We start from the raw sequence: 23,424 nt of genomic DNA on the forward strand, positions 1-23,424 counted from the left end.
TGCCTAACACAATCAGAAAGAGAAGTGGTTCTGAAGAACACCTATCAACAATTACTTCTATTAGAGTCACATAAACCTTCATTTGTTCCATATTGCCTGAAGCTGCAAAAGGCCACCTGCAGGAATTCCAAATGTGGTCCTAGACAGGCGGTGTCTGTACCCAGTGCATTCACATTACCGTAGCGGCCCCAAATACAGGGATGGCCAAAGTGGTCTGAGGAGGCTAAGGTGGGGTGGGGAGTATGTTTAAGATGAATTCTGTTCTATGTCCTCCAACTTAGACTGTCTTTTGGTTCACAGAGTGCAACAATATTTTACCAATGGAAAGACATGTATTTTAATTTACCTTCCAGCAGAGCTCCTGGGAAGAACTTTTGTTGTTATTATTTAAACTATAATTCTATAACCCTTAAACCATCCACATTATCTGTTTTATTTTGGCAAAATGAAAGCATCTTAAAAAAAAAAAAAGGCAATCCCAAAATACAGGGCTTTCTCAGAAAGCAACATGCATCATATCTTGAACAAGTTACCCAAGCGGTTTCTCCCTCCTACAAACAGACACAGATCAATCTCTGCTTCTGGGAGCTTCTCTGTCTTTGTCCAGGTCGCTCCCTGAGAGGTAAGGTCTGAACCCACTGGGAAGCAGGACGATGTTCAAGGCTTGTACTGTGGATGCTTATTTGACGTCTTTTGCTCTGCCCACAAACAGAAGAGTACCTGTTGGCTTTCTGCAGAGATGCTTACTTTTCCTGTCATATCAGAGTTTAATGTCCTGGGACTCTGACATTTTGGCAAGTGTTTTCTTAACACGCAGGGCTGTCAGCCTTGATGCAGGATTGTGAGCCCAGCATTCTGTCATGAGTTTCCCCATCTGCCTTAGACACTGAGGAAGAGAAATGTTAGAAAAATGTATCATCTGCAATGCTGGCACCTGATACAATGTAGCTTTTTAGCTTTAGGTTCATTAAGTTTGAATATATTTTTAAAAGGTACCCTTAAAACCATGTAGGAATAAAATTCTGTAGGTTTTTTTCATGCAAAATTATATATGACTAAAACAGATGTTCATGTCTTCTTTGTGACAGAAGCAAGCAGGTGGTTCTGCTGACTGTAGAAGGGTGTCTTTGAAGTTAGTGTTAAGCAAACATAAACATACCCAGGGAGTTTGTATTCCACTCAGTACTCCCAGATTGTTTACAACACTTGATAAGTTTAAATCTTTTATCTAATTCCATACTATGCAAACACAGTTATTCCTAAATCATAGCTGTCTGCTGCAGTAATAGCATCACACTGCACCATTTAACAAGATTAATGACCTGTGCACAGCATCACTAAAACTTTCTCCTGTGGTACATCAATTATTGGTCTTCCTATTGAAAAGTACAATTTCACTTCATAAGAAATCCTCAGTGAAGAGATTTCAAGTAACACCAAAAGCCGACAATAATAGAGCTCCAGCATCTCATAAAGCTTTCTGCACAGCTTGCTGGAAAACATATATTATTATATAGCATTTTAGTAACCAGACACAAAACCAACGAGCCAAAGGTGTTTTTGTTGTTGTTTGTTTGTTTTGAGACAGGGTCTTGGTCTGTCGAGTGCAGTGGCATGATTCTGGCTCACTGCAACCTCTGCCTTCTGGGTTCAAGCAATTCTTGTGCATCAATCTCCTGAGTAGGTGGGAATACAGGCGTGAACCACAACACTAAGCTATTGTTTGCATTTTTTAATAGAGATGGGTTTTCACTATATTGGCCAGGCTGGTCTTGAACTTCTGGACTCAAGTGATCCACCCGCCTCGGCCTGCCAAAGTGCTGGGATTACAGATGTGAGTCACCATGCCCGGCCCAGAGATTACTTTTAAATGGCTTTTACACTTAAGAAATAGTGCTCTGTCCCTCCTTTGCAGTGCTTTGGTAGATGTTTGATAAGAGCCGGGTTTTTTTTGTTTTTTTTGTTTTTTTCCCCAGCGGTGCTTCAAACTCATCTTGAATATTCCAGTCCGCCAGAGAACTCTAGAACACAGTGAGTTTGAAGGCTGGGAGGGTGGAAGGAGAGGAATGTGGAACAGGAGGAGGAGTCAGGAAAGGCTAGACTCATTTCCTCCTTCCTAGCAGCTCCTTTCCAGACCTATGTAGGTTTCACCACTACATCCTTAGAGCCAAGCTGAAGGTGGATTTGTTCAAATCACATATCATCCTTATTAACAAAGACACCCAGCACAGTCAGGTATCTTAACTAGGTCAACTTGTATCACTTTAACATGCTTACTTTTTTCTCTAATCAAAATGGGAGAACGCTGTACATGGGTTTGTTACAGAGAAAAATCATGATGCTTTAAAAACACACACAGAGAAATAATAGGTTTTATGCAAATGTCAAGACATTATAAATAAGGAAAATAGTGTTATTTGTTATGCAGGTTAAACACTGACCAGCCCAGTCAATATATTCTGGAACTGGCAAAATAAAATTGGAAAAGTAGAACAAGTAATTTAATAAACTACACTTATCTTCATATAAATCACTGCAAAAAGGTGCCATCACCATCACCATTAAAACAAAGAAGAATTCCTACAATGAATACGTGGAATTTTGGCTAAAACAGAAGTCTATTTAGAAGTCAGTTGCAGCCACATGGTTACCTCAATTGAGCCTTACCTCATCACTGCTCCATCGGTTTGGGAATGAGGGGCGTAACTTCTTGAGGCACACAATCTCTCTCATGTCCTCGTAGGAGGGGTCACTGGGCACTAGGTCATGATAAGGAAGCTGGTATTCTTCCACTATACCTAAAATGTGTTATTGTTATTATTTTCTGTGAAGTAGGAATAAAAGTCTAACACAGCTCTCAAAGGAAAAGTGCTATCAGTATTACAGACAAGTTCAGGCAGAAAAATAGCAAAATAAACCTTGAAAAATATTTACCCAAATGGTGCTTAATCTAATTTAGAAAAAATGAATACAAAGCCCAATGAAAAGTATTATCATAGGTCTTCAAGACTTTCTTTCCTAATTTCCAAACGCTAAGTAAAACAAGCATCTTAAATTTATTTCCAATTTTATAAAGAACAAATTAAAAGACAAATCTATGTTAAATCTCAATGCAAATTTGCAAGACATATCCTGAACTCATATTATATAATATGTGACTATTTCTATTACTATAGTATGAAACTATGAACATAATTTGGAAGTGTATCCTACTTGAACGAAGTGTCAGATTTACATTTTTTTCTGCTTAATTGGAGGAATGTGGTTTTGCCCATTAAATTTAGAAAATTATAGACACCCAAAAATATTAACTATGAATTTTTTAGGTCCAATGATTATCTGATTTTTTTCTATATTTATCCAACTTTTCAATAACGAATACATTACTATTAGAAAAAGTATGTATTGTTAAGAGTTAAGAAATACAAATCTATAGCATCTTCATAAAAATGTACACTAAACTGTTTCATTTTATCGTTCCTAGTATTTCATTTCTACCTTTTTCCTCTTCTCCTTTAAAAATGCAGGCTTCTAGTGTCTTCTTTTTCACCTTCTCAGATTAACTCCTCATAATAATTACATTAGAGGCTGCTGCTCTGAACAGTCTGTTTATATAAAGCTACCTTGTTTTTAAGCTGAGGATAGTTTCTCCTGTATTTGGCCCACAGGCTTTCAAATATAGGCTTCTTATAGCCCTGTCTCTTTAGATGTTCAAGAAAACATAATTAGAAAATAATCTTGTTCTCTACACCTTTAACTTCCACAAAGCTACCTTAATTAAGTATAAGCATGTTATTTTTTAAAAGGCTCGTCTACTTGATTTTTTTTTTCTTTTTTAATACAGACTGGGTCCCAACCTATTGCCCAGGCTAGTCCTTAACTCCTGGCTTCCAGCAATCCTCCCCACTCAGCCTCCCAAAATGCTGGGATTGCAAACGTGAGGTTTATCTACTCCTTATAATGCATGAAATCAAGGCATAGACCATCTGTTAATTTCTTGCTTACTTCTTCTTTACATTTAGAATGAGAAATTTATTCAATATCTGGTTAGAGAAAATTTCCTGCATTAACTTTCCTTTTGGACAAAACAGTTCTCTCACTTCAGAGAGAATGTGTCCTATTTCAAATTTCTTACAACAGGTTCAGAATTCCCAAAGTGATTATTAGAAGGCATTGTGCCACTGAAGATGATCGTTCTATCAAAGTATGAATGCAGGTTGATTAACTGTTTCTTCTTTGTATTTAAATATGAACCTAAAGATGGTATGGTTCTACCAACCAAAATGAAAATTTTTAATAGTAATAATAGCTAACATGTATTGAGTGCTAATTATGTGCCAGGCAGTTCTCATTATCTTTACATTCATTGAAACCATACAACCAAAGAAGCGGATACAATAATTCACTTCATCCTTAAGAGGAGAACTCTGAAACAAAGAAAAGGTTATAACCTGTCCAAGGCATCACAGGTAAATAGCAGGAACAAGAACAAATCTCAGTACTAGTTAAGTGCATGCTGCACTTTCAGAATCTTCAGCAAGCTCATGTTTTCATGAAGATAGATTTAAATTGGCCATCATGAGGAACATCAGCAGCATCAAGGCTTTTTAATGAGCACAACCATGGAATAACATAGAGTACTTGATACAGAAAAGCCAAAGATTAAGCTCCTTGCCTAAAAGGTGTCAGAATTTGCTCGAAGACAGATTGTGCAGCAATCAAAATAGTACAAGCAATAATACTTCTGAATATTTAAATATGTCTTCTTGTTTATTATAAGTGGTTTTACTAGGGAATCCTCATGTTTGTAGAAAAAACAATACCACAAAAAATAACAATACTCTGATACTTTAATTTTCTTTTGATAAAAATTTGTTTCCAAATTGCTTTATGAGGAAGTTTTATAAAAAATAAATACAGAAGGTAAGAAATGGGTGTCCCTCCCCACATTTATGTCCTACGGTCATCTCTGCAGAGGAAATCCCAGGGAATGGAGTTGGGGATGGGGCCCAGCAGCTAGGTGAGAATAAACTGGCAGGGACAGAAAAGGGGGTTTGATTTGATGGAGCCACCGCTGGAGGAAGAACCCAAGAGAGAAATGAGACAATACACAGAGCAGAAAACAGTGATGCTTGAGAAGGCAGGGGAAGCTGACAGTGTGTCTAGTGGCAGGTGAAGGAAGGAAGCAGTCAAAGATTATTCTAGGATGTCGAATATAATTTTCTGGAAGCATTATGACTGCATCAACAGAAATAAAGGAGAAAATAAAACCGGATCTTACAGACAGTATGATAACTTGGATTTCCGATCAGAAAGACAGAATTTGTAGTAGCTCCGATAGTAGCTTTTCAAAGACAGCACTGCTTCTTACCTCCTGATACACATCTCCTAGCAACCTCCCAAAGGATGAGGCCAAAACTATACATGTCAGCCATGATGTAAGACTGGAAGTGATTTCTGTTCAAGCTCTCGTCCAACACTTCTGGAGGCATATAGCGTTTGGTGCCAACTCGAGTGTTGGGTGGTATGTCAACTTCATTTGTATCACTAAGGAAAAAGTAAAGCAAAGCATTATAGCACTGAAGAGGACCAACAAAAACAAATCAAGGTGATCCTTAAACAATGGCTTTAATTATTGAAAGGCGGAAAAAAAAAACTTGCCAGGGAATAAAAACAATTTCTTAAGGAATATTTCTTGCCAAAAGCTATATTAAATATTTACAGGTTAAAACCCAATGAAAGGCAAGCTGGTACTGTGGTGCATGCCTTAGTCCCAGCTATTCTGGAGGCTGAGGTGGGAGGATAGCTTGAGTCTAGAGGCTCAAGGCCTGACTGGGCAACATAGTGAGATGCCATCTCTTTAAAAAAGTTAGGAAAAAAATAAAAAAGAAGACGAAACTCAGTCAGAATGAAGCTGCAGCATTTAAAAGTGCATTATCAATAGATCAAATTTATACCCTAAACAACTGCTAAATATATATTAAATGTCTAAAAAACCCCTCTTCCTTGCCCTCCTATTTAAACTTTACTCTTAAAATGGGCATGCACACATGGCAATTTCGTGAGAAACAGTATTTCTTAAGCCAGCTGTTGTAAAGCTCTTAGATCTACAAACAAGTTTAAAAATGGGGAAGGAGAGAACCAACAAACACATGCAATTGTTTTACTTTGGCAAGGTGGGACATGTAAAAAGGCTTTCTACTATCACTATTGTTTTATGAACCAAATAGCATTTAACTTTTTTAAAAAGGAACAAAACAATAATGGAATATGACATCTTTAACTCTCTAAAAATTTTACAACATGGCCCATTTACTATTCCTTCCCACAGACTGGGAAAAGATGAATGATGGAGGGACAACAACCTGCACACTGGCACTTGGGAACCATGGCCTCAGTGCAGCGAGCTGGAGCCACAGTTCCAGCCCCTGTTCTAAGGGTGCTGAATGACTAGGCTGATGATTATGTACAAGCCCTGCCAACACAGCACTAGGCACATATTAGACACTTAAGTACTATACCTCATCAGAAAGGAACTAAGTAGAAAAATAAGGTATACTATAAAACAGAAAAGGTACAGAAACTCATTATTAAACTGAACTCTGTGGAAAATCTTGGATAAAACTTTCTATCTCCTGACTCCCAAGAATTTTTTTTTTTTTTTGCTTTTGTTTTTCATTACACTCTATTGACTCTCAAGCATTTACATGTTATTTCTCCTCAGCCTGGAAAATAGATTCGTTTATCGAATATCACACTTATCTTGCTGTCACAGATAGTCAATACCAAAACACTAGTGGTTTTAGGAAAAAATAAAAAGTCAAAAACCTCTAGGTTTGATCTCATTACCTTGACCACTTCTACAACATGAAATATGTGGTGTCATTTTTTGTCATTTGAGAACATTTTAAGTGTCACTCTCAAAATTTTTACATTTACTAAATGTATCTCAAAATCATACCTCAAAATTTTTATTTACTAAAATATAAAATATAAAGCTTCATTTTAGAACCTTTTAAACTCACTTCCAGCTAAAATTATTAATCTAAAATTATTTCAACAGATATGTCATCAGCGTACTCATTAGGCCCCTCATGGTTTTCTAGGTGCAACGATAACCAGCCTGTTTTCCTAAATAAAAGTTAAGATGTTAAAAAAAAAGTTAAAGTGTAATTAAAAAACAAAACAGCTGGCATTCCTTACCATATGCAAACATAGGTCCCAGTGTTCTGGGCTCTTTTCTAAAACTGGAAAAAGAAGTTAAAATTTTAATTCTCAGCACTTACGTACTGGTACAATAGAAAATCGTCATTTGTATGTGTAAATGATAAACGACAGAGGAGGCAAGTATGCTGAGAAGAGACTTAATGGTAAACCGGAAACATGTCAGATTGAATAGATGCTACAAAAGCTCCACTTCCATTTATAAAGCACTCTCTCCTCCTACTCCACCTGCTGACACCTCTCATGGGAGGAGAGTAGGGATTTCACTAATGTGTTGCCAGCATGTTCTAATTTTAATTTTTAATCATGAGGAAGACAGCGGTGGCCCCAGGTAAGAAGTCCTGGGTCCCATGCAGAGAAAACAAACATGGGAGTTTGCAGGTGAAAAGAAGATGGTTAAAGACCTAAATTATATTCCAGAAAACAGACTAGGAAAGGGAATCAAGAAGAATCTGAAGACAATCCACACAGAAGTGCATTTAGAAAGGCCAAAGGTGTAATCTGACCACAGTTGATAAAGATTTTAGGCAACTTCATTCCGTTCTTACTCTTAGCTCCTTAATGTTTATTTGGATTTGGGAGGTCAGGGAAAGATAATGAAATGTGTGATGTAGAGATATCTATTGGAAAAATGACAGGTAACTGTGACCTAATAATAGAATTAAAATTTGTGACAGCTGGACTGTACATAGTACATCTCTAAATTCTTTTTCTAAAACACTGCAAAAACATACACTCAAGGATTTTGAATGTCGACCAAATGCCAAAAATCAGTCCCTTACGTAGTTCCTTAAATACATGCATGTACATATGTCTAGATGCATGTTCAGCAATAAGCCCTCTCTCTCCTCACCTTCCTCTCCCACCCTAGATGTTTGCCCTTGTAGTAGCTGAATAAATATTCTCCCTAGTAATATTTGAGTAAGTGATCTGGTTTCCAACTTTAGACTATCAACTCCTTTGAGCCCCAAATACTTGTCACAGTCACAGCCATTTGGTATATACCCAAAGAGCATAGCCCCAATCCCTCTCCATCTGTAGTGTGTCTTGCACATGACAGAAAATTGTACTTTAAATGAAAGAAGGAAAAGTTTTGTTACACTAAACTTTGCTATGTATAATTTAAAGGGAAATATAAAAATCTCTGGTCTGTATGGGCCATAAAATGAGATCTTACCAATTTCTAGAAGGATAAATAGAATTTCGTTGAGCAAACTAATTCTGTGAAAGATCACTATTAACCTATTGGCAAGTGCCTTTAGCACCACACTTAAACAACAAACATGAGAATTACAGGTAATTCATATCTGATACTGTAAAGTGTCAGATCCTCCAAGACATCTGGCTCTGCCCCTTCTTCCCTCAGGCATGTTTCTACAATTGAAAGTCATTAGATTACATTTCTTTCTTGGATTTTCAGTAACATCATTTTACCTGTTCCCAAATAATGGCAGAGAAAAATTGAGCTCGTGTTAATCCTAAAGCCAAAAATAGAAATAAATGTGATTTAACACTGGGGTACCAAGAATAAAGGAAGAAAAAGAGAGTGGAAGTAGAGTCAGATGGTGTGGTACACATGAAAACAGACACAGTACAACAGACAGAAGGTTCTAGGAGAAAGAAGGAGGCAGAAAAGGGCAGGGTGCCTTCTGCACTAGCTTCCTCTAGTCTCCTTGTCTACGGACGGCTATGGAGGGGAGAAACAAGGTTGACAAGAAAAGATAGATACTGCACAAGGGTTGTAGACTCAGAGACAATAACTCCAACCCCACACAATAATCCTATGTACTGCAGTAGCTACATACATATGAAGTCAGATTATAAAACCATACAGAGGAGACATAAATAGGATATTGGTTACTTCTGGGAAGGATAGAAGGAAATGAAAAAGGAACAGGACTACAATGGGGCTATCTTCAACATTTTATTTCTTTTAAAGAGAAAAACATGGTAAATCGTTAACATCTGTTCATATTAAATTATTACATGGATGTCTCACTTTTATACTTTTGTGTATGTTTATAATATATCACAAATATAAGTATATGTAATATATTTCTAAGTATACTATAAGTTAAAAGAACCCAGCAGGATCCAGAACTAGAAAAATGTACATTTCAAGGAATACAGGATAGGTTATAGGCATAAGGACGGGAAGAACAAAAGTGATATAAATAAACCGGACAAAATTACAGAGAAAATGAGCTGCTACGAAGGAGAACTGAAAATATCCCATTAAAAACAAGAGTGTTGCATTCACTACAGAAGAAATGCTCTCTCTCTTCTTCTTTCCCATGGAGAAGAACTGGAAATATTTGCACAAAGGGGTCATTATTAAAAAGTAGGGTTCAGAGAATTATAAGAGTAGACAATTTTGCCCTTTTATACTTCAATAATTAATACTCCCACTAGATCCAACATGGTTTTTGTTCCTGTTAATGTGAGTACTAAAGAGATTCAGACTTAAGTAGAATTAGAAGGAAATGAATACACAATTTGAGTAAAATAAAGTAAATTAAGAGATGTCAGATAAATTCTTCTCCAGGAGAAAAGCTTGCTTTGTTTTCAAATCACGCTTTAATGAGTATTTAAAAAAAAAAAAAAAGAAAGAAAGAAAAGGCCTGGTGTGGGGGCTCATGCCTGTAATCCCAGCATTCTGGAAGGCCAAAGCAGGTGGATTGCTTGAGTCCAGGAGTTCAAGACCAGCCTGGGCAACACGGTGAAACCCCGTCTCTACTAAAAATAGAAAAATTTGCTGGGTGTGGTGGCACATGCCTGTAGTCCCAGCTGCTTGCGAGGCTGAAGCAGGAGGATCACTTGACCCTGGGAGGCAGAGGTTGCAGTGAGCCAAGATTACACTACTGCACCTTAGCCTGGGCAAGACTGAAACCTCATCTCAAAAAAAATCAATAAACATTTAGGGACAGTGGGGATGGAAGAAGATAAAACAAAAATGTCTGCAATTTTCTCAGTAAGAAGTTAATGGTAATGAGAGCCTGGGGGTAAAGGGGAAGTCAGTGAGGGAGAAGAAGGGTTCTGTTCTTCTAGCCTAGGGTCATAAGATATTAAGCCCTGTAGGGGTTTAAAAAAAAAAAAAGTCCAGGTGGACTAAATTTTATGTACTACCTTCCATCACAATCTCCAGTAAAAACATCTTCAAACCTGAGCTGTTCGTATTTTGGAAACCAGAAGACAGCAACTATATAATGTGGAAAAGGCACAACGCATATGGGAGCTATCGACTGATAATGCAAACGGGAAAACAACTCCTTTGAATTCCCAGACAAGCAGTGAATAATGTTAAGTTCCCTACTGTACCAGGTAGGAATTAGGTTAATGTCTGCATTCATGTGGATCTCAAAATGCAGGGTTGCTCTCACCTAGGATTATATAAAGAGGCCAGAAAACCAAGTTCCTATTTCTGACCAAAGTCACTTGAATGACAGTGGTATGATATAGAAAATGCCAGCGTGGTGGAGTATGAGGTCTACATTGATAACAAAGGGCTTCATAAATCTGTGGACACTCCAAGTGGCTCTTCTACCCCAGGGAAGACATAAACAAAGAGAGTTCGGAAGGCTACGGTTTTGAGGGTAGGGAAGGGGAGCAAAGGGAAAGACTTTGAGAGAGAGAGAGAAAAAAAAATTAAAAGACACACAAAACTAAGATTTTCCTCTTCTCCTCCGAAGGTGCCAGGGAAGGACATACCAAGCAGGGGGGTGATGGGAGCCACTCACCCTGCCAGAAGACACATTTCAACCACTGACGTTGTTTAGAATTGTGGCACACGGTGACAATAAAACTAGGATTTTAGTCAGTTTTATTATTGACAGTGCACTCCCTTCCTGCCTGTGCCTGGTGTACCGCCCCTGGCGTGCCCCTCAGCACACCACTGCTGCCTGGTATGGCATGTGCGTACTGCAGGTGCTAGTGTAACTGTGGGAGGGAAGCCATGGGGCTGCCTGTGCACGCAGAAAGGCTGAAAGTGGAGCCTTCAGCTGGGATCGTGAGCAGGTTGGAGAATGAAACATGAGCACCCCAGTGGACTCAGGGAACAGTGCATGCCTGAAGCTCTTGACTATCTTGCATTCAATGAGGGCAGTCAAAAGATTTTTGTTTTGGTGGCAAGGAGTAAGGGGGGAGTTGTTCTGAAAATACAGTATCTCTTTAGTCTCATAATATATTAAATGTTTTTCATGTTAGTTAAGCCTTTTAGTTATAAACCTAAACCCAGAAAATCTGGCTAAAAGTGTTATGTTAAAAAAACAAGAGCCCCCACTGCTTGACTGAGCACAGAGCACCTTCCCCACTGTACCATAAACTGAAGTAAGAGTCTCATGAAAGTCCTAAGCACAGCCTGCTGTGGCAATGAGAGGCGAGCGCAGGGACAGAGTTGCTAGCTCCAACAAGGTGGCTCTACCTCTTTGAGCCTTTGGGCACATGCAGGTGGTCCTCCTGCTGGATGTTGTTGATGCCTAAAACAGAGAGAGGAAAGGGAGAGAGACGGAGTAGGGAGATTAAAAAAAAAAAAAAAGAAAAGTAATAGACAGGAGAAAGAAAAGAGAAGCAAACATTGTATACCTCAAAAAATCTAAAAAGCTTCTTATGAAATAAGAACTGTACTTTAAAGAATGTGTGAAACAAAGGAGAAATGAGAAGACATGTGAAGGAGGCCATGGGTTTGCTTGTGGTTTGTAAGTGATGTCTGAAATCAGCTACACATTATATATACTACAGGATGTTAAATCCTCTCTCAGCAGGATGATTTTGATTTCCCAAAAGCATAAAAGATTCTCAAGTGTCTACGGAAGAATGGGCTGTGCACATCCCTGTGGGTTTCCCGCGGCATCCTGGAGATAGCTGAGGAACTGACTTGCAGAACTGAACTCTGCGGCAGATGTTCACCGCTAAGGGGAGTTTTCCGCAGCAACTTTCATCAAGGTTCCATGCTGCTAGGAGAAAATCCCAAGAAATCTCAGGCTATCTTAGAAAGAGAACTTTAGAACTAAAAAGTCTTCAACATAAGGTGTGTATGGCCGCAGAAACCTTGACTGGTAGTGTTCACTATGCCACGAATGAGCTGTTTTATGACTTTGGTGAGTCATTTAGCCACATCATTTTTAAAATGCAAACCAAAAGCAGCGCTAAAAAGAATCACATCAGCAAGACGCAAGAAATTCAGTACCCTCCGAGCTAAGCTACCCTCTCTCTTTTGCACTTGGATAATTTGACAATCAGCCACTGGACATCAGTGTGACGGCCTAGTCTTCACTGCAGGTTTTCTATTTAAATTTAATACCTGAGAGCCCTAAGCCAGGATTTATTTTTCCCATATGAAAATATTTTATTCTGACACTGAAGTCTCAAGAGGAGTTGCTGAATTCTTCAGAGTGAAAAGTGAAAAGCTTTATAAGTTTCTTCAAGGCATTTCATGTGTCACTGTTTTCTCCTCCCAGTAGAGACTGGTGGTAATGGTGATGTCCGCCAGCACATCACCTGGATTAAATTTCTGCTGATCAGGAAATGCATCGGCACGTACGTCATTGTCAAGAGAACGCATGAAGAAACCAACACAGGATTTTAAAATTTATATGAGCAGGAAACCTCTAAAGCATAGTCTGCTCCCTCTCTGTGGCTCCTGACTTCCCTGGGAGCCTTTCAGAAATAACTGAAAAGCCTAAGAGAACACTTACCACTACAGAGAGACTGTCTCACAGGAAGCTCTCATACGAAGTCAGAGAATTCAGCACAGGGTAAGCTGTGACTCCACTTGTAATTAAAGTCTAAATATCCGTGCATATGTGCAAAAATACAATATAAAACAGTGAACAAAAGAGTAGAAACTAAAGAAACACATTAAGCAAGTTTTAAAAAAATAGGCTCAAAAGCTGAGAAGAGCAAACTTTGAAACACAGAAAATAAAACTAGAAAAAGCACCTCTGAAATGATCAAATGTAACCTGCATGTAATGTAAGATGATGCTGAGGCCCAGAAAGCTAAACGGCCCCACACAGCTAGGCTATGGCCATAGGAGTCTGCACAGCCAACAGCTGGGCTATCATCTTCATCTCTTCATCTCTTGATGAAGTAGTTAATATACGACAAATAAATCTCTGAATTATCCCTTAAAATAGTCCCTCCACTTCCTAGAATCAGGGTTTGTATGAAATTTGAGAGGTCATTCAGTTCATTCTCCTTCCATTAAGCAGAACTAAGTTTCTATAATATAATAGATACTCACTTTCCTTTTCTGTTTAAGGTCTATAAAGGAGATGAGTCTCAGTTACTTTGCTATTGCCTACATTTATTGATTCACAACAATGTTAGACTACCTCTAATGGGTAACTCACTATGTCATGTTAAATGGGAAATACATTAATTAAGCTGGCATGGCTCCTGCTCTCAAGATGCCCCGTCACTGGTAGGAGAGATGAGGCATGTCCCCAAATAACTGTAATACCAAGCAGACAAGGACCAGGAAATTACAACAGTAGTACAGAAGATGCTGTCATTATTCTCAGCTGGGGGATGAATCAAGTGACTTAGAGGTGATTCTGGGACTGGATTAAGATACATGGAAAAACAGGGACTTTCCAACCCACGGACTGTGCAATCAAAAGCAAGGCAACAGCAAACATGGGGTATATAAGGAGAAAATGCAAGTAGCTCAGTTTTGCAGAAGAAAGCATACAAATTTGAGAGTTTGTAGAACATAAGATTAGAAAGGTGGATTTCGGCCAGAATGTGTAGGATCTCTGGTGTTAGGAAAGAAGTTTTTTCTTCATCCTCTGTTCCATATGGAACCATTTATCCATTAAACGTTAAGTAATAAGCACCAGGGAAAGGCACTAGAAATGCAAATCTGAAAAATGCATGTTATCTACTTTCAAGGGGCTTACTTTCCATTGGGAATAACAAATAAATAGTCAATGATGACTATATAACAGGCAAGACATTTCATGATAATAAGCACAGAGTTTTATTAGAAGACACAAGAACGGAGACTAAAAACAGCAGGTGGGGAGGTTCCAAGATGGCCGAATAGGAACAGCTCCGGTCTACAGCTCCCACCGTGAGCAACGCAGAAGATGGGTGATTTCTGCATTTCCAACTTAGGTACCGGGTTCATCTCACTGGGGCTTGTCTGACAGTGCATGCAGCCCATGGAATGCGAGCTGAAGGAAGGTGAGGCATAACCTCACCTGGGAAGCGCAAGGCGTTGGGGAATTCCCTTTCCTAGCCAAGGGAAGCTGACAGACAGTACCTGGAAAATCAGGACACTGCCACCCTAATACTGCGCTTTTCCAACGGTCTTAGCAAATGGCCCACCAGGAGATTATATCCCGTGCCTGGCTCGGAGGGTCCCACGCCCACGGAGCCTTGCTCATTGTTAGCACAGCAGTCTGAGATCCAACTGCAAGGCAGCAGCGAGGCTGGGGGAGGGGCGTCCGCCATTGCTGAGGCTTGAGTAGGTAAACAAAGCAGCTGGGAAGCTCGAACTGGGAAGAGCCCACCGCAGCTCAAGGAGGCCTGCCTGCCTCTGTAGACTCCACCTCTGGGGGCAGGGCATAGCTGAACAAAAGGCAGCAGAAACTTCTGCAGACTTAAACATCCCTGTCTGACAGCTTTGAAGAGAGTAGTGATTCTCCCAGCACAGAGTTTAAGATCTGAGAATGGACAGACTGCCTCCTCAAGTGGGTCCCTGACCCCTGGGTAGCCTAACTGGGAGGCACCTCCCAGTAGGGGCCGACTGACACCTCATACAGCTGGGTGCCCCTCTGAGACGAAGCCTCCAGAGGAAGGATCAGGCAGAAACATTTGCTGTTCTGCAATATTTGCTGTTCTGCAGCCTCCGCTGGTGATACCCAGGCAGACAGGGTCTGGAGTGGACCTCCAGCAAACTCCAACACACCTGCAGCTGAGGGTCCTGACTGTTAGAAGGAAAACTAACAAACAGAAAGGACATCCACACCAAAACCCCCTCTGTACATCACCATCAACAAAGAACAAAGGTAGATAAAGCCACAAAGATGGGGAGAAACCAGAGCAGAAGAGCTGAAAATTATAAAAATAAGAGCACCTCTTCTCCTCCGAGGGAACACAGCTCCTCACCAGCAAAGGAACAAAGCTGGACAGAGAATGACTTTGACGAGTTGAGAGAAGAAGGCTTCAGACGATCAGTAATAACAAACTTCTCTGAGGTAAAGGAGGATGTTGGAACCTATTGCAAAGAAGCTAAAAACCTTGAAAAAAGATTAGATGAATGACTAACTAGCATAAACAGTGCAGAGAAGACCTTAAATGACCTGACGGAGCTGAAAACCGTGGCAGGAGAACTATGTGATGCATGCACAAGCTTCAGTAGCTGATTTGATCAAGTGGAAGAAAGGGTATCAGTGATGGAAGATCAAATGAATGAAATGAAGCAAGAAGAGAAGTTTCGAGAAAAAAAGAGTAAAAAGAAACAAACAAAGCCTCCAAGACACATGGGACTATGTGAAAAGACCAAATCTACGTCTGATTGGTGTACCTGACAGTGACGGGGAGAATGGAATCAAATTGGAAAACACTCTTCAGGAAATTATCCGGGAGAGCTTCCCCAACCTAGCAAGGCAGGCCAATGTTCAAATTCAGGAAATACAGAGAACACCACAAAGATACTCCTCAAGAAGAGCAACTCCAAGACACGTAATTGTCAAATTCACCAAAGTTGAAATGAAGGAAAAAATGTTAAGGGCAGCCAGACAGAAAGGTCAGGTTACCTGCAAAGGGAAGTGCATCAGACTAACAGTGGATCTCTTGGTAGAAACTCTACAAGCCAGAAGAGAGTGGGGGAAATATTCAACATTCTTAAAGAAAAGAATTTTCAACCCAGAATTTCATATCCAGCCAAACTAAGCTTCATAAGTGAAGGACAAATAAAATCTTTTACAGACAAGCAAATGCTGAGAGATTTTGTCACCACCAGGCCCACCTTACAAGAGCTCCTGAAGGAAGCACTAAACATGGAAAGGAACAAGTGGTACCAGCCATTGCAAAAACATGCCAAATTGTAAAGAACGTCGATGCTAAGAAGAAACTGCGTCAACTAACAAAATAAACAGCTAACATCATAATGACAGGCTCAAACTCACACACAACAATATTAACCTTAAATGTAAATGGGCTGAATGCTCCAATTAAAAGATACAGATGGGCAAATTGGATAAAGAGTCAAGATCCATCAGGGTGCTGTATTCAGGAGACCCATCTCACATGCAGAGACACACATAGGCTCAAAATAAAGGGATGGAGGAAGATCTACTAAGCAAATGGAAAACAAAAAAAAGCAGGGGTTGCGATCCTAGTCTCTGATAAAACAGACTTTCAATCAACAAAGATCAAAAGAGACAAAGAAGGCCATTACATAATGGTAAAGGGATCAATTCAACAAGAAGAGCTAACTATCCTAAATATATATGCACCCAATACAGGAGCACCCAGATTCATAAAGCAAGTCCTTAGAGACCTACAAAGAGACTTAGACTCCCACACAATAATAATGGGAGACTTTAATACCCTGTTGTCAACATTAGACAGATCAATGAGACAGAAAGTTAACAAGGATATCCAGAATTGAACTCAGCTCTGCACCAAGTGGACCTAATAGACATCTACAGAACTCTCCACCCCAAATTAATATAATATACATTCTTCTCAGCACTACATCACACTTATTCCAAAATTGACTACATAGTTGGAAGTAAAGCACTCCTCAGCAAATGTACAAGAACAGAAATTATAACAAACTATCTCTCAGACCACAGTGCAATCAAACTAGAAGTCAAGGTTAAGAAACTCACTCAAAACCACTCAACTACATGGAAACTGAACAACCTGCTCCTGAATGACTACTGTGTACATAATGAAATGAAGGCAGAAATAAAGATGTTCTTTGAAACCAATGAGAACAAAGATACAACATACCAGAATCTCTAGGACATATTTAAAGCAGTGTGTAAAGGGAAATTTATAGCAATAAGTGCCCACAAGAGAAAGCAGGAAAGATCTAAAATTGACACCCTAACATCACAATTAAAAGAACTAGAGAAGCAAGAGCAAACACATTCAGAAGCTAGCAGAAGGCAAGAAATAACTAAGATCAGAGCAGAACTGAAGGAGACACAGACACAAAAAAACCCTCCAAAAAATCAATGAATCCAGGAGCTGGTTTTTTGAAACTATCAACAAAATTGATAGACTGCTAGCAAGACCAATAAAGAATAAAAGAGAGAAGAATCAAGTAGATGCAATAAAAAATGATAAAGGGGATACCACAACCGATCCCACAGAAACACAAACTACCATCAGAGAATATTATAAACACCTCTATGCAAATAAACTAGAAAATCTAGAAGAAATGGATAAATTCTTGGACACATACACCTTCCCAAGACTAAACCAGGAAGAAGCTGAATCCCAGAATAGACCAATAACAGGCTCTGAAATTGAGGCAATAATAGCCTACCAACCAAAAAAAGTCCAGGACCAGACGGATTCACAGCCGAATTCTACCAGAGGTACAAAGAGGAGCTGGTACCGTTCCTTCTGAAACTATTCCAATCAATAGAAAAAGAGGGAATACTCCCCAACTCATTTTATGAGGCCAGCATTATCCTGATACCAAATCCTGCCAGAGACACAATAAAAAAAGAGAATGTTAGACCAATATCCCTGATGAACATCAATGCAAAATCCTCAATAAAATACTGGCAAACCAAATCCAGCAGCACATCAAAAAGCTTATCCACCACAAACAAGTTGGTTTCATCCCTGGGATTCAAGGCTGGCTCAACATATGCAAATCAATAAATGTAATCCATCATATAAACAGAACCAAAGATAAAAAAAAACCCTGATTATCTCAATAGATCAGAAAAGGCCTTCAACAAAATCCAACAGCACTTCATGCTAAAAACTCTCAATAAATTAGGTATTGATGGGACGTATCTCTAAATAATAAGAGCTATTTATGACAAACCCACAGCCAATATCATACTGAATGGGTAAAACTGGAAGCATTCCCTTTGAAAACTGGCACAAGACAGGGCTGCCCAATCTCACCACTCCTATTTAACATAGTGTTGGAAGTTCTGGCCAGGGCAATCAGACAAGAGAAAGAAATAAAGGTTATTCAATTAAGAAAAGAAGTTGTTAAATTGTCCCTGTTTGCAGATGATATGATTGTATATTTAGAAAACCCCATTGTCTGAGCCCAAAATCTCCTTAAGCTGATAAGCAACTTTAGCAAAGTCTCAGGATACAAAGTCAATGTGCAAAAACCACAAGCATTCCTATACACCACTAACAGACAAACAGAGAGCCAAATCATGAGTGAACTCCCATTCACTCCAACTTAAAAGGGATGTGAAGGACCTCTTCAAGGAGAACTACAAACCACTGCTCAACAAAATAAAAGAGGACACAAACAAACGGAAGAACATTCCATGCTCATGGATAGGAAGAATCAGTATCGTGAAAATGGCCATACTGCCCAAGGTAATATATAGATTCAATGCCATCCCCATCAATCTACCACTGACTCTCTTCACAGAATTGGAAAAAACTACTTTAAAGTTCATGTGGAACCAAAAAAGAGCCCGCATTGCCAAGACAATCCCATGTCAAAAGAACAAACCTGGAGGCATCACGCTACCTGACTTCAAACTATACTACAAGGCTACAGTCAACAAAACAGCATGGTTCTGGTACCAAAACAGAGATATATACCAATGGAACAGAACAGAGCCCTCAGAGATAATACCACACATCTACAACCATCTATCTTTGACAAACCTGACAAAAACAAGAAATGGGGAAACGATTCCCTATTTAATAAATGGTGCTGGGAAAACTGGCTAGCCATAAGTAGAAAGCTGAAACTGGATCCCTTCCTTACACCTTATACAAAAATTAATTCAAGATGGATTAGAGACTTAAATGTTAGACCTAAAACCATAAAAACCCCAGAAGAAAACCTAGGCAATACCATTCAGGACATAGGCATGGGCAAGGACTTCATGACTAAAACACCAAAAACAATGGCAACAAAAGCCAAAATCGACAAACGGGATCTAATTAAACTAAAGAGCTTCTGTACAGCAAAAGAAACTACCATCAGAGCAAACAGGCAATCTACAGAATGGGAGAAAATTTTTACAATCTACCCATCTGACAAAGAGTTAATAACCAGAACCTACAAAGAACTTAAACAACCCATCAAAAAGTGGGTAAAGGATATGAACAGACACTTCTCAAAAGAAGACATTTATGCAGCCAACAGACACATGAAAAAATGCTCATCATCACTGGCCATCAGAGAAATGCAAATCAAAACCACAATGAGATACCATCTCACACCAGTTAGAATGGCAATCACTAAAAAGTCAGGAAGCAACAGGTGCTGGAGAGGATGTGGAGAAATCAGAACACTTTTACACTGTTGGTGGGACTGTAAACTAGTTCAACCATTGTGGAAGACAGTGTGGTGATTCCTCAAGAATCTAGAACCAGAAATACCATTTGACCCAGCCATCCCATTACTAGGTACATACCCAAAGGATTGTAAATCATGCTGCTATAAATACACCTGCACACGTATGTTTATTGTGGCACTATTCACAATAGCAAAGACTTGGAACCAACCCAAATGTCCATCAATGATAGACTGGATTAAGAAAATGTGGCACATATACACCATGGAATACTACGCAGCCATAAAAAAGGATGAGTTCATGTCCTTTGTAGGGGAACAGATGAAGCTGGAAACCATCATTCTGAGCAAACTATTGCAAAGACAGAAAACCAAACACCGCATGTTCTCACTCATAGGTGGGAATTGAACAATGAGAACACTTGGACACAGGGTGGGGAACATCACACACCAGGGCCTGTGGTGGGGTGGGGGGAAGGGGGAGGGATAGCATTAGGAGATATGCCTGATATAAATGATAAGTTAATGGGTGCAGCACACCAACATGGCACATGTATACATATGTAACACACATGCACGTTGTGCACATGTACCCTAGGACTTAAAGTATAATAATAATAATAATAAACAGCAGGTGGGCCAGGCACGGTGGCTCATGCCTATAATCCCAGCATTTTGGGAGGCTGATACAGGAAGATCACTTGAGTTCAGGAGTTTGAGGCCAGCCTGGAAACATAGTGAGATTCCATCTATTTTAAAAAAAAAAAAATTAGCCAGGCATGGTAGCACGTGCCTGAAGTTCCAGCTACTCGGGAGGCTGAGGTGGGAGGACTGCTGGGCCCGGAAGGCCAAGGCTGCAGCGAGTTGTGATGGTGCCACTGCACTCTAGTCTGTGTGACAGAGCAAGACTTTGTCTAAAATATCAAAATTAAAAAAGATATCTCAAAGGAAGAAACTGTGAAGATCAGTAGTTGTGATCTAGATAGAGAAGGGGATATGGGTATTCGGGTAATGATAAAAGCATGTTATAAACACTTGATGGTATGAGAAGTGTGAAGTCTTCAGAATAAATCTTGCCAAAGATAAGGAGTATGGTGGAAATAGGGCAGAAGAATAGCCCAGGGTCAGAAAAGAGTCTACTGTACCAAGGGACTCTTAACTACATTTTCACATGAAGCCACAGGGAACTATGAAATTATTTTGATGCCCAAAATTAGGCTTCAAGAAAATAAATCCAGTGGCAGCATGTACAAAAGACTGGAAATAGGAGAGACAAAGAAAGTAACTCAAAATGCTTCACCCCAGAATCTAGAAAAATTGTACAGAAGGCCCACACTGGCCCAGTAAAAACGGGAATATTGTGGAGAGAAAATTCATTCACTTGAGCAAACCAAAAGTTAGGGAACAAAAGATGATGTCAGATACCTAATATTAAGAATGGATCAGCCAAAATTGGGAACTAGGAAGCAAATGCAGATACAGCAGGAAATCTAGCAGTGGGAAAATACATTAAGAGGTAAAAAGAGAGCAGAGCCATTAGAGAGAGAGAAGGGGAAACTGGAGTACAGAGATACACCAAGAAAACAAGAGAAATAAAAGTTTGGACACTATGGATAAGGTGATGGCAATAGAGAAGGCCTCTGGTGTCCAAGCCCAGTGGTGTCTGAATAAAGCAGTGTCCAGAGAGAATGGAACAGAAGCTGAATTACAAGACTATTACAAATTGCTGGGTTTTAGAAGCAGATGATCTTTTGGAACTCTTGGGAGAAATTTAACAGGGGAGAGAAGGAGAGAGAGGCTGGTAATTTAAGAAGCATTGTGGGAATTTTTTTTATAGGAGACTTGAAAAGGGTTGTAGGTCAGAGGAAAAAAATCAGAAGGGAGAAAGGATTTAATAATCTTTATTGGCAGGAGATTCATATTTCTAACTTAAATCTATAGCCCAAATCATTTCCTCTTGCTTTGTTTTTAAAGATCAAGAACTTCAATTTCCCATCCTTTACATGGCAAAGACCTTAATATATTCGGGGTACGTTATTAAATCACATCTCAGCCTTTACTTCTGGCCGAAAATACCAATCCATTGTCTTTTTCTGTCAATTTTACTTTCCAAACTTTTAATAATCTCCATGGCTTTTTCTTTGTGCTCTTCTCCATGTATTACAGAGACTTACTTAGAAAAATCCACAAGATGATCCAACAATTTAATAATGGCTGAGCCTAAATGAGTTCTTTAAAAGGTAGTTATACGATGATTTCTCTACATGGGTGGTTTGCAAGCTCATTTTGTTTGCTTTGTTTTCCAGAGAAACCATTTATTCTAATTAAATCATCTGTGAGATGGAAGGAGCCTCTCTGATTAAAGTGAGAGTAAGCAAAATAGGGTCCCTACTATCGTCTCCCCTCCCTAGTGTGCAGAAGCTACTGATGTAACCCAAGCAGCCCTAGGGGTCTGAAAACCACTGTTTTACACCACGCTCTGGTTTATGTGCACAGATGTTAAATTCACTGTTTCAGGTACAGGATAACAGTACTGAATAACAGCTGGGTTTTGTTTATTAGTTTCTATCATTTCTCATAAAACACCTATGCAAGTTATCTTTCCTATACCATATAAAAAATGTCTTTATCCATATATAATCTGTAAATTTTCCCCAAAACTTTTTCCTACTTACAAATGTTACGCAGAATTCTGACTACATATTCCCAGGTATTAGCTACCTCTTTTCTACATAACTTAATGACAGCTGCAAAGCTAATGTGAACAGTCTCTAAGCAATATCTCTGATGAGCATAGAAACAATAGAACAGACCCAAATACACTGTGTTCCTAATAAAATGTTTGGTGGTTCCCCCCATCAAATGTCAAAATTAATGATATTCCTCTTCTACTAAATATCCTAGAAGCACTGTGCTACAAAATAAAAAGTAACAGAAAAGAGTCATAAAACATGTATTTGTTCACTTTCATACTAACCTAATAAATTTAACAGCCAGGCCCAAGTCAGCAATACAGCAAGTTCCATTTTTCTTCACCAGAATGTTTTTACTTTTCAGATCTCGATGGGCAATTGCTGGTTTGCCTTGAGTGCTAAAGATTTCTGTGTGTAAGTGACATAAGCCACTGACAGAAGAGTAGGCTAACTTCAGCATTGATTTAGTGTCTAGGGTGGTGGACTTCAGATAATCATAAAGGGAACCATTTTCATGATAGTCTGTGATTAGGTACAACTGGGTCCAGGACCCCGTCCCTTTGATATCTGCAGCAATGAAACCTAAAAGGAAAAAAGATGAAAAGGTTTAGTGTTTTCCGAATAGTATCAGGAATAACTCACATTCTCAAACATCATTCTTTGTCACAGGTAATTTTTGTTTAGCATTTCATTCAATTTCCTGACTATGCCTATGATGGTATTAAATGACTAATACCAATAAGAGGCAAAATTGTATGAGTAAGGCCGGGCACAGTGACTCACACCTGTAATCCAAGCACATTGGGAGGCCATGGCAGGTGGATCACTTGAGGTCAGGAGTTCAAGACCACTCTGGCCAACATGGTGAAACCCCATCTCTACTAAAAAATACAAAAATTAGCCGGACATGGTGGCGTGTGCCTGTGATCCCAGCTACTCAGGAGGCTAAGCAGGAGAATCACTTTAACCTGGGAGGCGGAGGTTACAGTGAGCAGAGATCACACCATTGCACTCCAGCCTGGGTGACAGAGCAAG

General features: G+C 39.4%; 1 protein-coding gene across 12 annotated transcripts in view; it reads right to left on the bottom strand.

The window, feature by feature from the left end:
• Positions 1-688: 688 nt before the first annotated feature.
• The window catches only part of LOC105464217 (bone morphogenetic protein receptor type 1B), a 393,013-nt gene continuing 370,277 nt past the window's right edge, over positions 689-23,424 (bottom strand). For all 12 annotated transcript variants that reach the window (XM_071093297.1, XM_071093292.1, XM_071093294.1 and 9 more), the window contains 4 exons: positions 22,674-22,971; positions 5,372-5,547; positions 2,668-2,798; positions 689-886 (listed from right to left, as the gene is read on the bottom strand). In XM_071093297.1, the coding sequence (XP_070949398.1) occupies positions 761-886; positions 2,668-2,798; positions 5,372-5,547; positions 22,674-22,971 (731 nt within the window). In that variant the 3' untranslated portion in view covers positions 689-760. The remainder of the gene's footprint in view (positions 887-2,667; positions 2,799-5,371; positions 5,548-22,673; positions 22,972-23,424) is intronic.

Source organism: Macaca nemestrina, chromosome 3 (assembly GCF_043159975.1).
Source record: "Macaca nemestrina isolate mMacNem1 chromosome 3, mMacNem.hap1, whole genome shotgun sequence".
Lineage (NCBI taxonomy): Eukaryota > Metazoa > Chordata > Mammalia > Primates > Cercopithecidae > Macaca > Macaca nemestrina.